The sequence below is a fragment of the Pituophis catenifer genome, unplaced genomic scaffold (genome assembly GCF_029215685.1).
Source record: "Pituophis catenifer annectens isolate HBS135680 unplaced genomic scaffold, rPitCat1.0.hap2 SCAF_7, whole genome shotgun sequence".
NCBI lineage: Eukaryota > Metazoa > Chordata > Lepidosauria > Squamata > Colubridae > Pituophis > Pituophis catenifer.
Genome location: NW_027256887.1, coordinates 59,174,595 through 59,198,583, shown reverse-complemented (window position 1 = coordinate 59,198,583; position 23,989 = coordinate 59,174,595). Strand labels below are relative to the sequence as shown.

Here is a 23,989-nt window from a genome sequence, read left to right as displayed (position 1 = left end):
AAAAAAGAATGTAGAATATTCTCTGTATAATACAGTATTTATTCAGAAACACATCATGTCCTGCGGTTAACCTCTGAAACCAACCCCACTGCTGTTAATGAAGGACAGACACAAGGAATAGCATTTCTGCACAAAAAATACCTGCTCAAAAGTACATTTCCCCAGTAAGAGTAAATATGATTTTTCCAAAATTAATAATTGAGATTAGCAAATTCCATAGGGAATAGCGATTCATATCCTGAAGTGATATAATTTGACTATTTGAAGAGCAACTACTGAGCATCAGGCTTACAGTGGAATAAGCTGTTACTAGAGTATCTTAGCACAGATGAAAATGTTTAAATCCTGCAGTTAAGAGAACAAAAATCCAATGTCCAAGGAGTTTTCCAGTGCTATTTTACTTTGTTATGGTACTTTAAAAAAAAAGATTTTCAAAAAATCTTTTAGCAAAAATTTGTACATCAGGTAAAATTGCACATGGAAATAAAATACATCTTAGTTTTAGATAACTTCTTTCACTGCCCACCTTTCTCTATTTTATGACAAATAATTCATTTAAGGTACCCTTGCCACTTTTTCATAGAAATAATGCTACATGACAGCAGCAGAATCTTATCCAGAGAAAAGGACTTAGGGATACATTTTATACAAATATAACTCCTGAAGAACAAAATGGGTGCTGTTTTCTATTGGTATTTCAAATAACAGAACAACAGAGTTGGAAGTGACCCTGGAGGTCTTCTACTCCAACCCCACTACTCAAGCAGGAGAGTAGTCCTTGACTTACAACAGTTCATTTAGTGACTATGAACGGCATTTTAAAAAGTGACATGACCGTTTTTCACATTTACAACCATTCCTGCATCCCCATGGTCACGTGATCCAAATTCAGATACCCGAGATAGCTGGAGTGTCCCAGTTGAAATGTGATCCCATTTTGCAGCCTTCTGACAAGCAAAGTCAATGGGGAAGCCAGATTCACTTAACAGCGATTCACTTAACAACTGTGGCATGAAAGATTGTAAAACAGGGCAAAACTCAATTAACAAATTTCTCACTTAGCAACAGAAATTTTGGGCTCAATTGTGGTCATGTCAAGGACTATCTGTACCATTTCAGACAGCTGTCCAATCTCTTCTTAAAAACCTACAATGTTGAAGCACCCACAACTTCTGGAGTTTCACTGATTGTTCTGTCAGGAAATTTCTTAGTTCTAGATCGATTGTCTCCTTCATTAGTTACCATCCCTTGTTCTTATTCTGCCTTCAGGTGCTTTGGAGAATAGGTTGACCCCGCTTTTCTTTGTGGCAGCCTCTTAGATACTGGAACACTGTTATTATGTCACCCCTAGTCCTTTTCATATTTGACTTAATCAATTGCAAAGTGATCAGCTGTTTTGTAGTTTGAGAGAAAATTGCATTGAATTAGCTTATGGACAACTGTTTTAGAGCCAACATCTCAGAAAAATTTAAACGTAACAAAATAAAGGCCTGACTTGAATTCTATTGACATCAGGGCTAGGAGGAAGAGGCCTCTACTTGTGATTCTAAAGCACCATGTAAAAACAGCTTACAGTATCATTTTCTATTTTGTGCTGTTTAATTGGGACATACTCAATATTTTCCTCTGCAGTATAGATCTTCATATCAAAAACTGGAAAATAATATAAATACTAGATAATGAAGCTAGGTACTTTACTGGCATTCAAACAAATCCATAGGAAAAGCACTTCTGTGTAACATCCTGAAGATCACAACAATATTCCTCCATCAACATATTAACAACATGAATACATGGCAATGAAAGTAGTGTAGAATATGTTATATACTTAAACATATTCCCACTCCTTCATAATCTCTTCCATTAGTTGCTGCATGGACATTTGCTGCTTCCTTTTTACCAATTTTAGAGTAGCAGACAAGCTATTATCAATGCCTGGGAGTACAGTATTATATCAAGTCTCTTCCACAGACACAGATATATTGAAATGAAATGTTTATTAGTTGTGTAAAGCAAAAGGGTCACCATTTTTACTAAAAGAATGAAAGTCACAATAGATGTTTATCACACCTTTAACTAGGTGTACTTTTAACTGGCTGGATACTGCAGTGGGGAGGCAGGTATAATAAAGGAAGAGTTATATGGTGATACAGATTTCAGTAGAGAAAGGGGAAATTATTCAATTAGAAATATTGGGACAAAAATTCCAACTATGAAAACGGAACAAACACATTTAGGGGAACACTACTGTACAGGAAAGGTAGCAACTGTAGAAAAACAAAGATTTGAGTGCAGTCCAACACAACAATTGTGTTCCCATGTCTCCCAATTTTCCACACTCAGTTTACTAGTCCACTTTGACTGCTACTTTTCAAAGTTTGATTTTGAACTCTGTAGGCTGCACAGTAGCAGAAGTCCCCGAGGATTTGAAGAGTGCCTTCAAGATGGTGTCAGGATCCACTTCAGCCGGGGGATTTGAAGATGTTCCTGTGCTTGTCCGACGTGGTTCAATTTCTTTCTTCACTGAAGGAGTGTCACTTAATCGACTAGTTACAAGAAATAACATTATATTTAGTCTCCTGACAGAATGTAGACTCAATCAATAGTATTTATTTTTTTTATATAATGGAAGAAAAAGGAGGAACAATATTAGAAATGCTAAAAGCTCCAACATTGAGTCATAATCAGAAATGAAATGGTTGCTATCAATTATAATGCTGAACTTGTTTTTATATTTTCAGGCTGATAACTTATCAGCAAAATTTATTTACATCTTACATTTATATTCTGTCCTTAAAGATCTTTAATTTTATGAATGTAATACACTTACAGCAAAATAGGCTGGTCTGATGTGATGACATTTCCATTAATGAAAAGATTACATTTCATTGGTTGTCCTAGTGAGAAAAAAACATAACATCAAAAAGATGCAATGCTTTAAAGTATTACTATTAGAATCGTTGCTAAGGTTGCACAAATTCTGGAAAATCATAATCTGGATCATATTCATTCTTTCACTTTTTCCTCACTTTATATTCAGTGTCAGAAGCATTGCTTCCATGATTTTTCTCCTCTTGATAAATAAAAAGAAAATTAAGAATTTAGAAATTTAGAAAATTAAGAAAATTTGAGAAATTTCTGTTAATTTGAGAAATTCCAACTGCAAAAATCTGTATTCTAAAATCCTAGTAAAATAGAAATCTTTTTTATTGTTTGATTCTTTGCTTTCCTGAAAATGTTTGAAGTATTTTGCAACAAAGCAAGAAAAAAGAAAGAAAAGCTCAACCTTTCATATGAGGCTCATGCTCACCATCCAAACATCTGTTGTTGTATTTCTTATATGCAGTGATGGCATCTTCCTTTTTCACAAACACAACTTCAGCCATCCCGGGGTTCACTAGACGAGCTCGCTTTAGGGCACCACACACACAGAACAATTCCTGAGGAAAAAGTTGTTGTTTTGGAATAAAGAATATAGTATTGCCATAGCTTTAAACAAGACAGGATTGTTAAAGCAATAGCAGCAAGATACTAGATTTAGATACTACCTAATGCATGTCTCTTCCAGTTTTTGCATTTATGAAGTCTTGTTATCAGTAAATTAAATTTATGGTAACAAAACATCTAGTATTGAAGAGTTTCTGCATAATAGCAAATAAAAAGGTCTATGAGTGAGATACTAGAGCATTGCCTGCATGTTATAAATGTTCTAGATTCCTTAGATTTTGAAACTACTGTATACTTATATAGTGTCAAGCTTACAACAAACTGAAGAATTCTAGGCTTTTGTACTTCAGTGTCACACAAATAAAGCTTTTCTTGGAACTATTACATTCCTTCTGGTGTTTAAATCATTGTACACTTGAAATATCTAAGGGATGAAGGAGACCAAGTTAAGTAGGTTACTAGTCAGCTTTTGATAAAAAGTTCTAGTTTTTCAAAAACATGTCCCTTATTACTGTTTAATGGAAACATTCAGAAAACAGGCACTCCTTGATTTATGACTGTTTATTTAACAACATTTCAAAGTCACAACAACCTTGAAAAAAGTGATTTATGACCTATCCTCACACTTATGACAGTTGCATCAACCTCAAAGTACATGATCACAATTTGGGTGCTTGGCAACCATGTTGCACATACAACCAGTTGCAGCATCATGTGATCATATGACTGCGATTTGTGACTTTCCTTGCCAGTAATAAGCATCAATAGGCATCGACTTATTATCAACAATAAGCATCAACTGGGGAATCTGGATTTGCTTAATAACCACAGGATTTGCTTAATGACCATGTGATTTGCTCAACCATGGTACAAATGGTCATAAAATCGGGTCCAATCATATGGTGATTTGAATTATGACAGCACGTATCTATAACGGAAATTCTGGTCCCAACTGTGTTTATAAGTCAAAAATTATCTGTACTCTCAGACTTGAAAAACATACAATACTCACAACAATATCCTCTTCTGTAACACGGGGGTGTAAATTATTCACAGTCATCTTAGTACCCTCTAAAGGACTAAAGGCTGGCTATAATAAAAATAAGGTAAACATCAGCAATAAATAGAGGAAAGATCAGTGATGTAATAATGCATACAAGCAAAGTGAAAAACTAAAGTCTACAGTTAAATTTCTACAATTTCAGAATGCAGGTAGTACTTAATTTACAACCCATTTGTTTAGTGACCGAAGTTACAACAGCATTGAAAAAAGTGATGTATGACTTTTTTCACATGTTCATTGTAGCATCCCCATGGTCACATGATCAGAATTCAGATGTTTGGTCACTGGCACGTATTTATGACAGGTGCAGTGCCCTGGGGTCATGTGATGACCTTTTGTGACCTTCTGACAAGCAAAGTCAATGGGGAAGCAAGGTTCACTTAATAACCATGTTACTAACTGAAGAACTGCGATGATTAAGTGATTCACTTGACAATTTTGGCAAAAAGGTCATAAAATGGGACAAAATTCAGTTAATAACCATCTTGCTTAACAACAGCATTTTTGGGATCAATTGTGGTAGTAAGTTGAGGACTACCTGTATTACCCCTAATATCCAACCACCATATAAAGCATATTCAGTCAGCAAAAAGTTATATTGGATTCCACAAATAGCTCATGTTATATATAATTCTACACTTTGGTTGGGGTGGGGGAGAGCCCATTCATAATTGTGAACCACACAGTTATCAGTGGCATAAAGGAAACTGCCATGTCAAAAAATGGAGCAAGACAAAAAGTAAATGCAATTTAATTTAATTTAATTTAAACACAATTCAGCATAATTAATATAGTTCTCTGGAATTCTCTAGGAACAGTACCCTGGAGGTGCTTTGGTGACCTCATGTTTGTATCTGTATTTGGGAAAAGGACATAATATATCTGTTCACCTCGTTTTAGACTAAAATTAATTTAATTTTTTTTTTACAATTCTATGCACAGCAAACAAAGACTCCAAACCTTCAACTCACCTCAACCACTGTAGGCTCTTTAGGAGGTTCCTCCTTGGTCACTAAGGTTCTAGACATGTTTGTGAGAGTCTTTGTTCGGATGGGGGAAGACGGAACTGGGGGAGCTGTATATGCATCATTCTGGACAACTTTTGTAAGAGGGACTGTCTTTGAGAGAGAAAACTTGTTGCCACTGTGTCCAGCCTAAACAAACAAAACATAAAAAGTTGGAAATGCCAGAAGCAATTACTTTTCTTCCAAACACCAAAAGCCAAATAGTATTACATAGCAAGATCTCTCCTGTCAGACAATTTAGCTGCAGGAACAAACTCATGTGGCCAAAAATGGATGAAAGGATGAGATAATCTACCCCCTGGTATCATATTTTGATCTTTGAATTTGATTCTTTCCTCTGGTGTCCTGTAGTTATTCTTACCATTTTATTGTTATTCTTTTATTTGTTTTAATTCTGTTATTTTAATCTTAATATGTAAGCCATCTAAAGTTACATCAGCACTTGAGGTGGCATACAAGTAGGTAGGAAGATAGAATAGTAAGCAAACAAAATGACTTAAGTACAGATCACTAATTTTGGTTGAAACCCACAGCCTATTATTTATCACAATAATTCCTTTAAGGCAACCAATACTACTACGGTACAAGTAGGTTTTTTAAAACTATAGCTTCTTTTACCCTGAACAGAATTAAGTGACACATGACTAGTTAGATTGACCATGGACACTGAGACTTCCTTTCATGCTTTTGCTTAACTTTGACCATATTTCATAAAATATGATTCTTAAGGTAAATAATTAAAGCATTTGTAGTCTAGTTCAGCAAACAATGATGACTTCCTTTCTGCGCTTTTAACTGATAAAGAGATAAAAATGAAGCAAAATTTTTTAGAGATCATTCTGTAATTGACTAGCAACATACTATCAGCGTTCCAAATTAGGCTCTCTTCCAGCGCTGACATAACAAGATGAACTTTTACCTAGTTTTGTATGTACAGATAGTGTTTCCTGGGAGATGAGGATGGGGGCTACATTCCTGTGAAAAGAACGTGCCGGGAGGTAGAGATGGATCTGCATGATGGCCAATGGGACATTGGGGTTGGAGAGCGGAAGAGGAGGGGGTTGGAAGGAGGGGCCAGTTTGGCTGCTAAATGAAATCAGGAATGTCGGACTCGGCTATTCTTAAAATAAAAGTGATTCATTAGAGTTTGCGTTTGAGAATGAAGTTTATTCAAGATAGCACCGAAACCTGACACATACCTTCCATTGTCTTATCAAAATATATTGACTGGGCTCCTGCATGACATTAACTTATAATATAGTTTATTAATGGCTTTGCACAATGCATGAATCTCAACATGATCAATCATTTATAATATGCACCTTTTCATCATAATAATATGGACTTTCAAGACAACATCAGAAATTATATCCCAGAACTGCGGGATTTAGGCCAAGCCTGATTTTTGGGTTGGGGATAAATATATGCCCTCCCCCGAAAATAAGCCCTCCAGCAAGCGCGGCTGTTTTTGCCATGGTTTACGGCCACTTCTGCAGCAGGAGGCCAAGCGATGCGCCCCATGTGCCTTGTGGCGGCCTTCCGAAGGGTACTGTAGCAGCAGCTATCCACAATTTTTTTACCCTTATTTCATCCCGATTGTACTGGGCCACATGGGTCAGGACAAAATAAGGGTTAACAAAATGTGGATAGCTGCTGCTATGGTACCCTTCGGAAGGCTGGCGCGAGGCGCGAGTCTCCTGCTGCAGAAGTAGCTGTGCCCGAGGAGCGCTTTTGGGAGAGAAGTCAAAAGGAAAACGATCCCTTGCAAACTCCTGCCCTGCTCCCGCCTCTCCGCCGGGCGACTCCCAGCAGCCCCAAACGCCCAAAGTCCGTGCCTGCCTGGCTCCTTTTTCCACAGTGCCCGGCTCTTTATTGAGGGGGATGAAGGAGAAGCGAGAGGCATGGGGCGAGACAGGGCTCGCTCTTCTTGCCATCTCTTCTCCCCCTCTCATTGGGCATGGCAGGGCTTCCTGACCCTGCCCAAATTGGATGGAATTTGGGGATGGCAAGTGGGGAGAGATGGGGCTGGGGAGACATGAAATGTGTCTTACCTGCCTTGTAGCTCTGTCGCGTGTCTTGCTGTTGTCCGGAGGCAAACACATTGTAGGGTAAAAGAAACCTCGCGAGTTCAATCAAACTTCTCAAACTCGCGAGAAATTTGGTTTTACCCTACAATGTGTTTGCCTGCAGACAATGGTGAGACACGCAACAGAGCTGCAAGGCAAGTAAGACGCGCGTCTCGTGTCTCCCTGGCCCCACCCGTCTCCACCTGCCATCCCCAAATTGCATCCAATTTGGGCAGGGGGGGAAGCTCTGCCATGCCTGGCGAGAGGGGGAGAAGAGATGGCAAGAGTGAGCCCTGTCTCACTCCATGCCTCTCGCTTCTCCCCCGCTCTACCTGCCATCCCCCTCGACAAAGAGACAGCGGGAAAGAGCAGAAGCCAGGCTGCTATTACCATTGGGGTGCGTGGAGCAGTCTTTCCTGTCTTGCAGCTCCGTCGCGTGTCTCGCCGTTGTCTGCAGGCAAACATATAGGGTAAAAAAAACCTCGCAAGTTCAATCAAACTTCTTGAACTCGCGAGAAGTTTGGTTTTACCCTACGTGTTTGCCTGCAGACAACAGCAAGACACGTGACAGAGCTGCAAGGCATGTAAGATGTGCATCTCGCGTCTCCCCCGCTCTACCTGCCATCCCCCTCGACAAAGAGACAGCGGGAAAGAGCAGAAGCCAGGCTGCTATTACCATTGGGGTGCGTGGAGCAGTCTTTCCTGTCTTGCAGCTCCGTCGCGTGTCTCGCCGTTGTCTGCAGGCAAACATATAGGGTAAAAAAAACCTCGCAAGTTCAATCAAACTTCTCGAACTTGCGAGAAGTTTGGTTTTACCCTACATGTTTGCCTGCAGACAACAGCAAGACACGCGACAGAGCTGCAAGGCATGTAAGATGTGCATCTCGCGTCTCCCCGGCCCCACATGCCACCCCCCTCAATAAAGAGCCAGGTGCTGTGGAAAAGGGAGCTGGGCGGGCTCAGGATTTGGGTGTCTGGGGCTGCCGGGGTTTGCCCGGCAGAGAGGTGGGAGCGGGGCGGGAGTTTGCAGGCGAGGGGGATGGATGGATGGATGGGAAGCGGGCAAATGCCCAGTGAACAGCTGACGAGCGACTGTGTTGTGCTGCTACAGCAGCGCAACACAGCAGAAGCCATGAGGTGGCCACATTCGCTGTCTCCTGTACCCCCAAAATAATAAGACCCCCCCGATAATAAGGCCAAGCCCTTATTTCGGGGTTCAAAAAAATATAAGGCAGGGTTTTATTTTTGGGGATTTTGATTTTAACAATGGAGACTGACAAAACTAGGTGTGGTGTAGTTAACAAAGACAGGAAGCTGATGCACTACGCTTGGATCAGACATTTTAAAAGTTTTAAAGGGACATACAGAAATTCTTTACTTTGAACTGATGAACCTTGCAATAGAGCACTTTGGACAGAGAAGAAAAGGAAGAAAAGGAAGAATTAAAGTGGATAAATTTAAATGTGACTAACTGAAATGTAAAGTTTAAAAGCCTATGTATATATGATAAAGTTTAAAAGCCTAGGTATATATGATTTTTGGATAAAAACAGGAAGGGTTGTGAAATAATAAAAATAGAAAATAAGAGGTGGCTATTAAAATAGTGGATGATATCAAGGGGATAAAAATAATGAAGAATATATTTTGAGGCAGGAAAACTTTAAGAAAATGTACTGTTTGATGTAATACGTTTTAATTTTAATTTGCAAACAAATGTTAAACTGACGAATAAGGATTGACTGAACAAAATACAAGATACACAGATGTTAGTGATTAGTCTTGAATTAAGGTAATACAAGTTGGAAATGATGACTATTATGAAATATACTGAGATTTAAATTGAAAGAGCAGGATGGAAAAATGATATAAAACAGATAATTATATTACAGTTAAAATGTGTGGGATGGATACCAACTAGATAAGAGTTTGAGACTCGGTGGAAATACGTTGGAAATTAATTCAAAATGCTGGAAACAGCCATACAATAGGAGGAGAGATGGAGGAGACTATGCTGGTAATCAGCCAAACAATGGAGGGAGTCAAGGAGGAGACTATGCTGGAAATCAGCCCACAAAATGCTGGAAACAGTCAAACAAATAGGAGGAGAGTTGGAGGAGATTAAGGAACTATTCTAAAATCAACTAAATAGTTGGTGTTTAACAAGCTGGAAGATAGTTAAATATTAGAGGGAGATATAGTGGAAAATATATTAGAAATTGGAGTAAATAAAATATGCCTTTGAGAGAAACCTGTGTAATATGTAAACTGGGAGAAAAAAAATCTAAAGTAAACTGATTTGAGGATAAGGGTCAAAGGATTAAAATTAGATAAAATGTTGTTTTATAAAATATAATAAAAATGGAGTGGTATTGAATTGAAACTAAGAATAAATGGTGATAAAATTGTAAGGTAAACACTTAACAAGAGGTTAGAATATTATAAAAATTATTTTGATATGATTTGTATAAGATATAAGGTAAAGAAGAATAAAGATATATTTAGAATTGTTAAGCAGATGTAAAAATGAGTGAAACTGAATATGAAACTAATTTTGGATAGATATAATGGATTTATATAGATGAAAATGTGAAATTTGAGGTAAAATTGGTTTTTTCTTAAGTTTTGAATTTCTTTTTTATCTTCTTTTTTTTTCTTTTTTTGTTTATTTATAAAAGATGTAATGGAAATTGTGAATTGAGCTTGTGAAAGGAATGTAAGCGTGGTAACCATCTATGACCGGATGGAGATTTTTGGAATCTGGACAGATTTCAATTACTAGCTACTGTATTTTTCGGAGTATAAGACGTACCAGAGTATAAGACGCACCTTAGTTTTTGGGGAGGAAAATAAGAAAAAAGCTGACTGGCAGGTGTGGAATACCCCCAATCAGCTGTTCCCAGAGGTGAATTTTAGCAACAGGTTCCTTGGTTGTGAGCTCTGTGCCTTGCTTTTTTTTTGCTTTTTTTTCTGCCTCTGAAACTTCTGAAACTCTGTTTCAGAAAAAACATTTTTTCCTGCCTCTGAAAGTCTCCAAAACAGAGCTTCAGAAAAAAAGCCTCTGAAGCTCTGTTTGGGGGCTTTTTTTCTGAAGGTTCGTTTCTGATCCTTTTTTCAGCCTCTGAAACCTCCGTTTGAGAAGCTGGGTGGGGCTACATTCGGAGTATAAGACGCACCCAGATTTTCACTCCCTTTTTTTGGGGAAAAAGGTGCGTCTTATACTCTGAAAAATACGGTAGTTCAAAAGATGAAGAGAGAAATTAATGCCACATTAATTCTATGAGGCTCTACATCTGCCACAGATATAGGTAATTGTCACCTTGTCCTAGAATAGGTGCAAAAAAATGTACAAATTTGAAAGCTGGAATGAGAATGTTCATCCAATATGAATAGAGAGAAAGCATATTTATTGTACATAGGTACATATGTACATGCCCACTAAAGGCAGAAAAGAAAGATGATTACAAAATGCAGATCCTTACTGCATTGTTCAGGAAGCTGTCAGTTGCTGTGACTTTCATCTGTTTGTTGGGAAAGGGAGATACAGTTTCATCATCATCTTCTGTATCGTATAGGCACTAAAACAGAAAATAAATTGATATAATTTTTATAATGGAAATAATTAACTGAATATTTCACATTATAGGTGCAAAATGGATATCTTAAAGAGACAGGGTTGTGTTGAAGTAACAACTAACCGCAACAAGTAAGCTGTTATGGACTTTAATTCTACTTCTAGCTATCAAGAATATGCATGTAGTGATCTTTTTAAACTTATACTGTATACGTTAGGGCACAAATTAATCAACCAATTTTTCTGAGTATAATACTTGTCAGAGGTGAAACAGACATGGAGATATCATAATTCTGAATAAATTTTTGCCGCATATGAAGGCTATTTTAATACACAAATCTAAACTTTTCCATGCATATATTGCTTACTTACTGAAATGCTTCAAAACTGTTTGATCAGGTAATATCAAAAACTATTTAGAAACCCAGGAAAGCGTGACAATACTTACAGTGAAACAGAAGATGACTCATTTATGCTAAAATTCACGTTTTAAATGACAAACTGATTATTGTATTAATTGGACTTTTACATTTATGATGTGTAGTTTCTGAAATGAAGATAGGTCATGGAAGAGGAGTGTTTATGAACAGGATTGGAACCCCAATATGGGCAGGGGAGCAACCTTTTTTCTTCTATTGATTACAAGAAACATTTCATAATTAATATATTGCTCTTACAGGTGATTTGCGCTTTCCATTCAATGAAAATAATGTTGAAGGCTGAGCTGCTTCTTACTGTTTTTCACTTACTATGGTTGCTATGCAACAGTCTGTTCTACATAGTATCCTAAATTCTCAAAAATGAAGGCTTACATTCTCAAAAACAAGTATATTAAATGCAAAGGTATTTATTTACTTGTGGTCAATTCTTTTCAATACTTAACTAAGCATTATTTTGTGAAATGATAGCAGGTAAGCCAAAGACAATCAAAGTAGCTGAGTCAATATCTTCCATTATCTCTCGGCCATTAAGTATCATAATAGTGAAGAATGGCAATATTTAAGAGTCTGATTGAGGCAGTATGGAAAAACTAACTGAATTAGCAGAAGTTATCTTGCTTATATGTTGCAAGCCTTAGGAAAATACAGAGAACTTGCTAAATGTAACTAGGAGCTTAATGACCTATGTGCTAGATAATTCCTGTAAAGGAACATATTGCAAGAAGTGTCTACCAAAGATAACAGATGGTGTAAGATAATACCCTACCCACATATGGGAGATGTAGTAAGATAACCAATTATGAAAACTTCTCCTTTCTATGTTATGTTTTGCTCTGGTATAACTAGATCAAAGTAATGCCTCAGGTGGGGCTGGGGTTGCAAAATGTATAAAAATCATACCTTGGGCGTAGCCTGGGGTTCAGGATTTGACATGTTAATGCTCTGAACCTTTGCGCAAATAAACCTGTTTCTCCAGTGATGGGATTCAAGTAATTTAACAACCGGTTCTCTGCCCTAATGATTTCTTCCAGCAACCAGTTTGCCAAACTGCTCAGAAAGTTAACAACCGGTTCTCCTGAAGTGGTGCGAACTGGCTGAATCCCACCCGTGTTTCTCCAACCCCTCGTGGTCTTGTGTCCTGAATTGGTAACAGGATTTGCTGCAACATATGGTACTTATAGCCAACCCCTATCCCAGGGAACTCTGGGCAAGAAATATTTCATAGTGTGGAAGTTATCATACAGAAAGCTTGTCATTTCACCCATATCCCATCAATCTCATGAAGAGAGGGAACTTTTGCCAGACCTCTTGATGAGTGAATTGGAACAGAAGATTTGGCTCTGCTGAGCCATTTCCTGATGTGTCCCAACACTGCAAAACTAAAGATACCATACAGCTGAGATGCACAGATCTATACAGAATAACCCCAAAGCAGATGCTTCCAATGATTTGTCAACATTGTACACGTAGTAGCAAAATGTATAAAAATAGGTTGAACTGATAGTTACGTAAAGACACGCACCTGTTTGTGAGTATGATTATTCACAATGTTGACCTTCATACCTGCAGAATGAGCATGTGATGGAATTGTAGCTTTCTGCTGTTATTGGGGTAGGAGAAGAGGAAAAAGATAAAATCAGCAAAGGATATATCAACTTCTGGAGTTAATTCAAGGAAGATTACAAAAATGTGAATTGTTAATTCTTTAGTGCTTCTAATAACAGACCAATTACTTCTTTACCAAGTTTTTGAAGCATTATTAAAATGCATTATTCTACTGTCTCCTCCACTAACTGTAATAAAAGGCTTTTAAATGTGATCTAGAAATTAAGCAAATAATGTTGTACTATTAAAAAGGAAAGCATAATTGCAGCAATTGCTTTGTTCCATAATTGTGTTCTATTTCCAAACTTTTTGTAAAGGTTCCCAGAGAAGGCTCAATGCTTTATAGAATCATTACCCCAGCTTTCTCTGACTTTTATTCAGATATTTGGAATCAGCCTGGTTTCATTTGTGAGATATGATAACAAAACTCTGGAAAAATCACTGTACATTTTACTTCTAACTCAGTGGTATCAGACTGATTATTAAAAGTAATTGCTTAGTTTTTAAAACAAATTCTACAGTCAGAACTCAATTTATTTACCATGATCTATCAGCCTCTGTGGAGCAGGCTGTTGCTTCTGCGCTAAAATGGAACTTAAAAAGCAATTTGTTTGACTCCACATTTTTAAGTTGATAATTTCTGGATTACAACTGAACAAAGAAGGAAGAATTAGATGACATTTTAACATGTTGTAGAGTGCCCTAAGCTTGATTATCTGGCACAGAGGCAAAGAAGATTGGGATGCTTCTAGCATAAAACTGGAGAAGAAAGACACAAGTGCTAAACTAATCCCTTCTTCTGCTGATAGCAGGTGAGATGGCATGATACCTCTGGGAAGTTAAGATACCTCTCCAAGCATTTCGATATGTATGTATATGCATATGCTATCAGCTCTGTGTACAATATACCATTGTTTCTCTGGGAAAACTGAAAATTACTGAACAATATAGCTTGTGAGCCAGATGGCAGGCTGATGCATTTGTATCAACCTGCCATCTTCATGAGTAGTACAATACTCAATATTTACAGAATATCTTTTCTGCTTCAAGAGATAGTCTAGCGTCCCTTTTCTCTTTTATGGTGTGCTTAGTGAAGTAAACAGAACCATCAAGTGGCATCTTATCTCAAACTCATAAAAAAACTGCCTCAGTGAGTGATAGCACCCAGGCAACCTTGGCTGGTTGTAGGAACTAAACAGAGTTGATTGTGATCAAAGTTGTCAAAGAAAAAAAATCTGGGAAATGCAAAACTATCAGCTAGGTTTTTAAAAAGACATGTTACTTCCATATTCTGCCAAAAAACCTGCATAGCGGCAATCACCAGAAGCCTAGTTCAACTCAAGGAATCTTAATTTTTTTTAAAAAAATAAAGCACAGCTTTGTTTACACAAGATACAACATAAATCAATGCTTTATATAAATTTTCATATAACCATAAGGGTATGAACTCAATGCTCTCTAGATATTGCTCATACTGTCTTGATAAGAATTAACCCTATACAGCACCAATTTGCTCCTCTTGCTGAAATTTATACAAGAGGATAACACAGCAGAGATTACAAATTTGTCATATAAATAATGCAGTTCTATATAATTCATATTAAGTTCTTAGATGTAGATAAAATACACTGCTCAAAAAAATAAAGGGAACACAAGCAGAAGACATCCGAGATCTGAATGAATGAAATAGCCTTATTAAATACTTTGTTCGTTACATACAGTAGTTTTGTGTTCCCTTTAGTTGTTTGAGCAGTGTATAAATTACTGTATGTAAAGAACAAAGTATTTAATAAGGTTATTTCATTCATTCAGATCTCGGATGTCTTCTGCTTGTGTTCCCTTTATTTTTTTGAGCAGTATAAATATCTATATCTATTATAAACTTAACTGCGGTAGTATTCCCCATACACTTGGAACACTGCATTAAGAAAAATATTATTTTACTATGGTGAATTGACTCTGAAAGAGGAAGTCCTGAGTCCTTCGGGAGTAGGGCGGTATACAAATATGAAAAATAAATAAATAAATAAATAAATAAATATTTGATCTGGAGAAAAGTTGTCTTACATGCATTGATTTCTCCTATTATTACAAAAATGTTGTCACTTTATGTTCAGAATATTGGAGAATGTCATCCTCACTCATCTGTTAAGAAAACAACCTCCTCAACAGTTGACGCAGATGCAATTTACAAAATACTGATGTCCTGGTCTTAAGTAGTTGAGAGATAAATCGGGATCTCATCTAAAAGCAATCCACTGCTGAGGCTTCTGTGATCTTATTTTATTCTTTTTTAATAAATCTGGAGCTGTTTCAGTCTGGCTTCAAGACAGGGTATAGTACAGAGAGTGTTGGACACCTTGCTGATGACCTCTGGCAGAACCAAGATAGGAGTGGCGTCTCCGTCCTTGTGCTCCTTAATCTCTCAGTGGCTTTTGAATTTGTTGGCCATAGTATCCTTCTGGACTGTGGGGATCAGAAGTGGGAGGCACTGGGCTCCAGTCATTCACTCCTTCTTCAGGCTGGTTCTAATTGGGGGGCGGAGGGGGGATGCCTTATGGTTCAATAATCCCCTTCCTCCTGTTCAACATTCCCCATCTGCTACCAGTTCAGGGTGCAATTATTTATTTGAACCCCAAATGGCACAGGTGAAGTTGTCAAAGTCTTGACTCCTTGTCTGGAGACTGTCTGGCTCTGAATGGGACAGAATAGACTTTGACTCAATCCTAATAGATTGAGTAGTTGTGGCGGTTTGGACTCTCTAAGTCAGGGGTCTGCAATCTTAAACATACAAAGAGCCATTTGGACCTGTTTCCCACAGAAAACAAAACACCGGGAGCCACAAAACCTGGGTGGGCGTGACCAACTCATGATGTCACTTACTCCCACCCAGCCACATGACCCTCCCCAGCCACCCCTCCCCAGGTTTTGTGGCTCCCGGTATTTTCTGTTCTGTGGGAAACAGGTATCTCTCTCCCTCTCATCTCTCTTTCTCCCTCTGTCTCTCTCTCTCTCTCTCATATCTCTTTCTCCCTCTCTGTCTTTCTCTTTCTCTCTCTCATCTCTCTCTCTCTCTCATATGTGTGTGTGTGTGCACGCGCGTTCCCTCTTGAACCATTTCCAAAAACAGGTGAGGGTTGTTGTCTTTTTCCCTGATGTTGTTCTTTCTTCTTCTTTGGGTGCTTTTTACCATATGATTTAAATCAAGAGTCATTTCAGGTTCCCAGATAAATGAAGCTCTTTCGTCCCCCTGCTATGGCTTCTTGTCAGCTGAACCCATCACTGGTTGCCCCGCCCTTCACCTTCCCCTCCCAGTCACTCCTTGCCTGCCCTTAGAAGGTAAGGGTGGCGGTGGCGGATGGAGACTTGCTCCATATTCCAGAGTGGGAGAGAAGCGCCCCTGTACTTGCCTCTTCTTCCGGCCCTTGTTGGTGCTGCATGCACCTCGGTCGCTCGGGGAGACGCACAACTTTCTCTCTGCCCCGAGACATTGGCCCTTGGATGGAGATATACTTTCCCAGTCAAAACTAGTAGGCAACTTAGGGGTTCTTGTGAAATTGCAGCTACTGCTCAAAGAGCAGGAAGCAGTTGTGGCCAGGAGGTCCGATGCACAAGCACATCTTGTATGCCAGTTGTGCCCTTTCCTTGATTAGGAGACCCTTCAGACAATCATTCATGCCCTGGTTTCCTCAAGCTTTGATTACTGCAATATGTTTTATGTGGGGCTGTCCCTGGGACCAAATGGAAGCTATAGATGGTTCAAAATGCAGTGGCACAAGCAGTAATAAGTGCATCTTGATGTACCCATGTGACACCATTGCAAGCAAGCTGCATTGGCTGTCAGTTGGCTTGAGAATGCAATTCAAGGCTCTGTTATTAATAGTAAATCCCTGTATGGCAAAAGTCCTGGATACCTAGATGACTATTATCTTCAATAATTTCTACCTGCCAAGTATCTCCAGTAGAATGGGTGCACTCCAGGTCCCCTCCATTAAATTTTGCCATGTTGTGGGATCTAGGAAGTGTGCCTTTTCTATGGTGGCCTCCACAGTCTGGAATAGCATCCACCCAGAGATAAGGAATTATTTCTTGTAGAGTTGCACAAAGGATTGACAACCTGGCTCTGGTCCCTGGATTTATGTTTGCCATTGTTTAATAGCCCCCTATTTTGTTTTGTGGGTTAGCAATGTTTCAGTTTGAGCTGCCTATTAATTTTGTTTCTCAGTTTTTTGTTTTATATACCAGCCAAGTCTACTGGAGTTGGATGGCCAATAAATTTAAATGAATGAATGAATGAATGAATGAAATCTTGTTATAAAGAACTGTGAGAGCTGAAATGAACTGTCAAGAGTTTGACATAAATTGCATTGTTACTTTTGCCAATATTTTTCTTTGAAAAGCATAGTCATTTCTCCTGAAACCAGAAAAAAAAAGTGAATTAGCAATAACTTACTTGTATTGTTTTTGTGATCTTTACAGCAGGAGATACTGTTTCCACAACGGTGTCCATGGTGGCTGCAACTGGCGCACTTCTTTTCAAACTAATTTTCTCTCTAGCATCAATAACTTTGGTCACCTTTTCTACACTCTGTTGTTTCCGGGAATTTAGCATCTCTCGGGCATCTTGAACTTTCCCTTTGATTTTGAACCTTGCGTCTTTCTGAAGCAGTTTCTCCCTGGCATCTTTCACACCAATTTTGTGCCTAGCATCAGTAATGCCAATCTTTTGACGTGCATCAAATGTCTGCTGAAAACCGACACTGGGTGATGATCTGTTTAAAAAGGTTTGTTGGGTTCCAATTCGAGATCTAATGCCTCCAAAGACTGGCCTCATGTTCAATCTGAAAGAGAAATGCCACAGATTAACTAAAGCTTTTCAATTAAAAAAACCAACACACAAATACTTCCAATTCATCATAGGAGGTTTGAATCGATAACAGATTTATAGTTCTTAATAAAAACGTACCATGTTGGTTTTGCCCATAATTCCAAGAGGTCTCTGAAACTGGTTTATAGTGTAAATGATATAGCCTATGTGCATCTTTTCCAGAGATGCATTTTTTAGATCAGAGGTCTTCAAACTTGGCAGCTTTAAGACTTGTGGACTTCAACTCCCAGAATTCTCCAGCCAGCTATGCTTAGCTGTGCTGGCTGGAGAATTCTGGGAGTTGAAGTCCACAAGTCTTAAAGCTGTCAAGTTTGAAGACCTCTGTTGTAGATAATATGACAGTAAAATGTTTTCAGACACCTTTGCATTACATAGAACCAAGAGCCCCAGTACACCAAAAAAACAAGAAACAAAACAAAACAAAACGGAAGAAAATCAGGTCATACTGCAGGATTTAAAGATGGGGATAAGGGAAGCCACTTCTTGAGACGGGGGGAGGGCGGGACTGCTGGATACACTGGGGCTGGCGGGGACCCTTGAAAAGCTTCCTACTCAGCCCTCACCTACAGCATGTTGCTTCTGCTCCCCGCGTCCCGTGCCTTCCTGCCACCCGACACCCCCGCACTGCTCACAGTGGGTCAACAGAACCGAACTCTCTAGGAGGTTACGACTGACAAAACGATAAGCCAATCAGAAGACAGGATGTCGTTCTGGGCGGGCCTTCTCTCCCGGACACAGGACGGATCTTTTCTGCGTGCTACGATGGGGAGCGGGCCGCCAGGTTCCATCCTCGTAGTTTCTCTGCAGACTAATGGTTCTTTCCACTCACCTCCCTTTTGTATTGACACTGACGCCGCGCTTCTTGATCAGTTCATCCAAAGATAAATCCGCCATATTTTCTTTAGGCCCGGAGAAAAGTCGCAGCGACCGACTCCCGGACATGAGATGCAACTACTTCCGGTCTCACGCTTACACCCGTTTGTCTCAGCTTCTCGCGGCTTTAGACAAATCACGCGTAATAAAGTATTGGAGATTTTGCGGAGGCTACTTTCCCATAACCCAAAGCGACAAAAGTTTAATTTGCATGTATGAAATGAGATATTAGATGCATATTTTTTTCAGATTATAAAATATTTTTCTTATATTAGCGAGCCAGTGGTTACATAATTGAAATTTAAATTGTTAGAGTCGTTTTTATTTTGTCTTAAACAGTTCACCCTCATGTTGAACAACTCTGTTGTCAATCACCTTTCCTCCGCTAGCTAGAAACAGCATGCCTTAAACTTATGAGTAAGGAAAATAACGATTCGGGGTGACGCCCGAGTCCTCACTAACAATGTGAGAGGAATTTTTGAGCGGGTACAGGTCGGCCCTGAGGTGACCCGCCTACTTAGCGGGATGCCTGGGTGTTCTGATCTGCCCGAAAGTCTATTGTCAAAATATTAAGGAAGTATGAATTTTGGGGTTGCGGATGTTTGATACGTTGTCTGCTTTAGTTTGGAACTTACGTAGTTCTGCGTACTGATTCATTTTTGAATGGTACGTTGCCAACCAATCTTCTCCCTCTCCCCTGCTTCGTCCCAACTTAAATCCTACATCAGTCCACCTATTTTCTGCATTTGAAGAAAATGTATACCTTTTAATAATATTTTAGCTGGAAGATACTATCCATGCTCCTCCTCGTTTGCCACCATAGACCAGCATGACTCACCAATGAGATTTCCTAGTGTTTCAAGGATCAACCACGACCCTACTTATATCCTGGAGAAGATATTGGGTACGGTAAGTGGTAGGAATTGGAACGTGAAAACTGTCAGTAATAAATATATGAGCCCAGTTGAAGTTATTTATCCATCTATTTTTTACAATAATAGTGTATAATACGTACACTTAACACTGTAATCTTATTCAACAAGCCAGGACTCCTAATTTTTCACTGCTTAACATATACCATATTTTAGCAAAATTCAGTTCACATCAATTCTTTATCAATTCTCTCATCTACTATTTAAAAAGTCTCCATGGGGTTCAACAGAAAATAAATCTTCATAATTAATTTGAGAGGGATTCATATTTTGTATTTTCTTGACTGCACTGATACCTAAAACAGCATAGAACCTCAAGTGTTAGAATTATGTCAGTTTTGCTACTATAACTGTAACTATAACTGGTGCCATCACTGACTATTGGGGGCGAGTCATTGGCCCCCACGGAGAGGGTTCGCAACTTGGGTGTCCTCCTGGACTCACGGCTGTCTTTAGAAGAGCACATGACGGCCGTGGCCAGGGGGACTTTTTATCAGGTCTGCCTGATTCGCTAGTTGCGTCCCTTTCTGGATCGGGACTCGTTAAATACGGTCACTCATGCTCTCGTTACTTTCCGCTTGGACTACTGCAATGCTCTCTACATGGGGCTCCCCTTGAGGAGCACCCGGAGGCTCCAGCTGGTCCAGAATGCGGCTGCGCGGGTGGTTATGGGAGCGACGTGGCGCTCCCATGTGACCCCCCTCCTGCACGAGCTGCACTGGCTCCCGGTGGTCTTCCGGGTGCGCTTCAAGGTTTTGGTTACCACCTTTAGAGCGCTCCATGGCATCGGACCGGGGTATCTACGAGACCGCCTTCTGATACCAATAGCCTCTCACCGACCAGTATGCTCCCATAGAGAGGGGCTCCTCAGGGTGCCGTCAGCCAAACAGTGTCGACTGGCGGCCCCCAGGGGGAGAGCCTTCTCTGTGGGGGCACCTACCATCTGGAACGAGCTCCCCCCAGAGATACGGAAGATCCCAGACCTGCGCACGTTTCGCTGTGCTCTCAAAACTTTTCTATTTCAGCAAGCTGGCCTGGCCTAACTCCCCTCTTTTAAATTTTTTAAATTTTTAATTCGTGATTTTCCTCCCTCGCTGCTCAGATATTCCACCGACTGGGTAAGAACCACTGTCATTGGACTGACTGAGTGCCATTCAAACTTCCTCTACAGCCTGGTCACGCCCCTTTCTTCTGCGCATGTCCAGTCTTTTCACTCAGTCATGGGTGATTAGACTGGTGTGCCTTTCGTTCTTAGATACATTTGGTTAAATTGTTTCAAATAGTAGGGTTTTTAGTTGTTTTTTTGTTCGGAGAGTTGTGGATTCAAAGAGATACAATAAATCAGCGCTGAGCAGCTTCAGCGTTTCCCGGCTGGGGCGCCAGCTGCCTTGGATTGTTTTGACAGTATTTAGCGCTACGCGGCTTTGGCGGTTTCCCGGCTGGGGCGCCAGCCGCTTTGGCCGTTTATTATGACAGCGCGAGGAAAGAGGACCTTGCAACGGTCCTAAAGCAGCCGTTTCAGCCGCGAGCGAGGAGAGGGTTATCCGGCGTGCCGGTAAGACCGCCCTCGCTCTCACAACTCTCCGCTTTAAATTTTTTGCCTTGCAAGCGGCTTCGGAGTCCCTGCATTGTAAGCAAATTCCATATACCAGCACAGCACTTTGCAACGACGTTTGGCAGAAGAGGCTGCATTTGAAGCCGAGTCGGCTTGAGGTTCCGATCTCGCGCTTGTATTTGATCTGCCTGTTTAGCGCCTACCCGCCTATTGGTTAGAGCGGTCAAGGGCAGCTTTTCAACTAAGTCGTTGGTGGACCATTAACGGCGATTGTGAGAGGTTATCTACAGACGCTGTCTGGCATTGTTTGACCTCCTGTATACTACTGTCAAAGGAAAGTATAAATTTTTTTGGTTATTTTAATTAATTTATAAACAATGGCAGAGGTAGATATTTCATCAGAGTTAGAACAGGCGGATTCACCTCCTAGGGCACCATCCCCTAAGCCTAATAAATCTAAGAAGGGCAGAGCCAGGACCAGGGATATGTCTGAGCAATCCATGTCCAGGCAAGGGGACAGACCTTCCAGAGAGGATTTACGTAGACATAATGCTCTTGAAAAACAGTTCAATAGAGCCAGACTGGCAGCTCAAGCTATACCTCAAAGAGAGGCTCAGGAGGTGATTTTACAGACTACTGAAAAAATAATATATCCTGAGATAGATGAGGAAGCCATGATTTGGCAGCAGGCGGATTTACCTTCAGATAATCAAGGCTTGTCTATGGCTGCTAAGTCTTTGAATACAGAAACCCAAAGCAGGGCCATTGTGGGGACAATTCAACAACCTTTTGTTCAGGCTGCTCCTGAGGCCACATTCACTCCTATGGCCGCTGGCCTACGTGTTGGAGAAGGTCTATTACAGAATCAGAATTTGGATTTCCAAGCTTTACTTTCACAAACATTTTCTCGCATTTTCCAAGCGGGATTGCAACAATCAGGTTTATTAACAGAACCTATACCATCAACCTCTTACAATGTGTCTCACAATACTATGTAACATTCTGTAGTTAATTTGAGGAGGAAAATCCAGAATCAGATTATTTGAATGAATTTGACTTATCAGATGAGGAGGAGGTGGATACAGATAAGCCTACCTTTCAAGGACTTTTCAATCCTAAGCTTTTTAAGTCTCTTTTACGTAAGGCAAGGATAGCTACCAATATGGAACAGAGTAGTGACAAGAATTTGGATCCAACTTCCCAATCTGAAAAGGCTAATAGTTTATTTCCAGTCCCTTCAAATGATTTTGACTATGTGCCTTTGCCAGATTTGTTTTCTCAAGTCATTAAGAAATCGTGGAATCGGCCTGGTTCAATTTCTGGACCCAATACATTTGATAGAAAGCTTTATTGTAGCTCCCCTGAATTGGATGCTCTTCTACAGTTACCTGCGGTAGATGAGCCCGTGGCCAGCCTCACTTCGCCATCGGTGTTAGTCAGTGATGCTGGAGATGGTCTAAAATTAGAAGACAAACGGGCAGAAATGATTTTCAAAAAAACTCATCAGGCTGCCGCTTGGGCAATCAGGGCGGCAACGTCCACCTCATTTTTCAACAGAGCTTCATTAACTTGGCTCTGTCAATTAAGAGAAGGGATACCTCCCCAAGATGTCAAATTTATGCAAAATGTGACTAAGTTAATAGCTGCGGCAGAATATTCAGCCGATGCATCTCTGGACGCAGCCAAATTTGCATCAAGAGTGTTGGCTTCAGCAGTATCATCGAGGCGTCTTCTCTGGCTACGCCAGTGGAGAGCTGATATGAAGTCAAAATGGCGCCTTACTGCGGCACCATATCAAGGACAGTCTTTATTTGGGGCATCATTAGAATCGATTTTAGTGGAAGGTCGAGATAAAAAGAAAGTACTACCATCTTCATATAGACGTAATGATAGACGTTTTTCACCATATCCAAGACAGCCCTTTCGGCAAGAGCAGGGATCTAGTGGTTCCAATTTTCAAAGATCTTCTACTCAACAGTATTCTTCCTTTTCAGATAGAGCGTCCTTTCGAGACAGGGGAAGACGTCAGGCAGGTTTCAAACGTCCTTTTAGGGGAACGGGTTCTCGCTCGTTCTGCAGAGGAAAATGACTTGACAACCCCTATACCCGTTGGAGGGAAAATCCAATTGTTTTGCAACGAGTGGAAACTTTCAACAACAATTGGATTCTTCGTATAGTGATGGACGGATTACAACTGGAATTCACATCACCACCTCCAACGTTTTTCCTTCAATGTCCCTTTTCAAACATTCCTGTAAAAAGACAACTAATGGAGTTAGAAATTCAACACTTACTTCAAATAAAAGCAATAGAACCAGTACCTCAACATCAAATACATAAAGGATTTTATTCAATTCTTTTTCTTGTGCCCAAAAGTTCGGGAGGATGGAGGGGCATCCTCAATCTAAAGCGATTAAATCTCCATGTGAGGTATCGCCATTTCAAGATGCACTCCCTCAGGTCACTGCTAGGATGTATCCGGTCCAACGATCTTATGCAATCCATCGACCTGAGGGAGGCTTAT

The 23,989-nt window shown here is 39.9% G+C and overlaps 1 protein-coding gene and 1 non-coding gene across 7 annotated transcripts; one reads left to right on the top strand and one right to left on the bottom strand.

Moving 5' to 3' along the window:
* Positions 1 to 1,978: 1,978 nt before the first annotated feature.
* Positions 1,979 to 19,051, bottom strand: POLDIP3 (DNA polymerase delta interacting protein 3). 6 transcript variants are annotated; one of them, XM_070947486.1, is made up of 9 exons: positions 18,935 to 19,051; positions 17,671 to 18,058; positions 13,135 to 13,212; positions 11,081 to 11,176; positions 5,482 to 5,664; positions 4,460 to 4,537; positions 3,311 to 3,440; positions 2,831 to 2,897; positions 1,979 to 2,546 (listed from the first exon to the last, which is right to left on the bottom strand). In XM_070947486.1, the coding sequence occupies exons 1-9, from the start codon at positions 19,045 to 19,047 to the stop codon at positions 2,372 to 2,374; spliced, it is 1,308 nt and encodes a 435-aa protein (XP_070803587.1). In that variant the 5' UTR covers positions 19,048 to 19,051; the 3' UTR covers positions 1,979 to 2,371. The 6 variants fall into 6 exon arrangements, with proteins under 6 accessions (XP_070803587.1, XP_070803588.1, XP_070803590.1 ...); XM_070947487.1 differs by having other exon boundaries at positions 13,135 to 13,209; XM_070947489.1 differs by lacking the exon at positions 18,935 to 19,051 and adding an exon at positions 18,669 to 18,752.
* A 327-nt stretch (positions 19,052 to 19,378) lies between these two features.
* Positions 19,379 to 19,528, top strand: LOC139319990 (U12 minor spliceosomal RNA). The gene has a single exon (XR_011600660.1). It is a non-coding gene; the product is annotated as a U12 minor spliceosomal RNA (small nuclear RNA).
* The last annotated feature ends 4,461 nt before the right edge of the window (positions 19,529 to 23,989 follow it).

Excerpts from the sequence above, each read along its gene's own strand:
- POLDIP3 (XM_070947486.1), bottom strand. The coding sequence starts at position 19,047 with ATGTCCGGGAGTCGGTCGCTGCGACTTTTCTCCGGGCCTAAAGAAAAT. Across the intron at positions 18,059-18,934 it reads AGTGTCAATACAAAAGGGAG|ATTGAACATGAGGCCAGTCT; the intron begins GTGAGTGGAAAG and ends TTTCTCTTTCAG. Across the intron at positions 2,547-2,830 it reads TCAGACCAGCCTATTTTGCT|TCGATTAAGTGACACTCCTT; the intron begins GTAAGTGTATTA and ends TCTTGTAACTAG.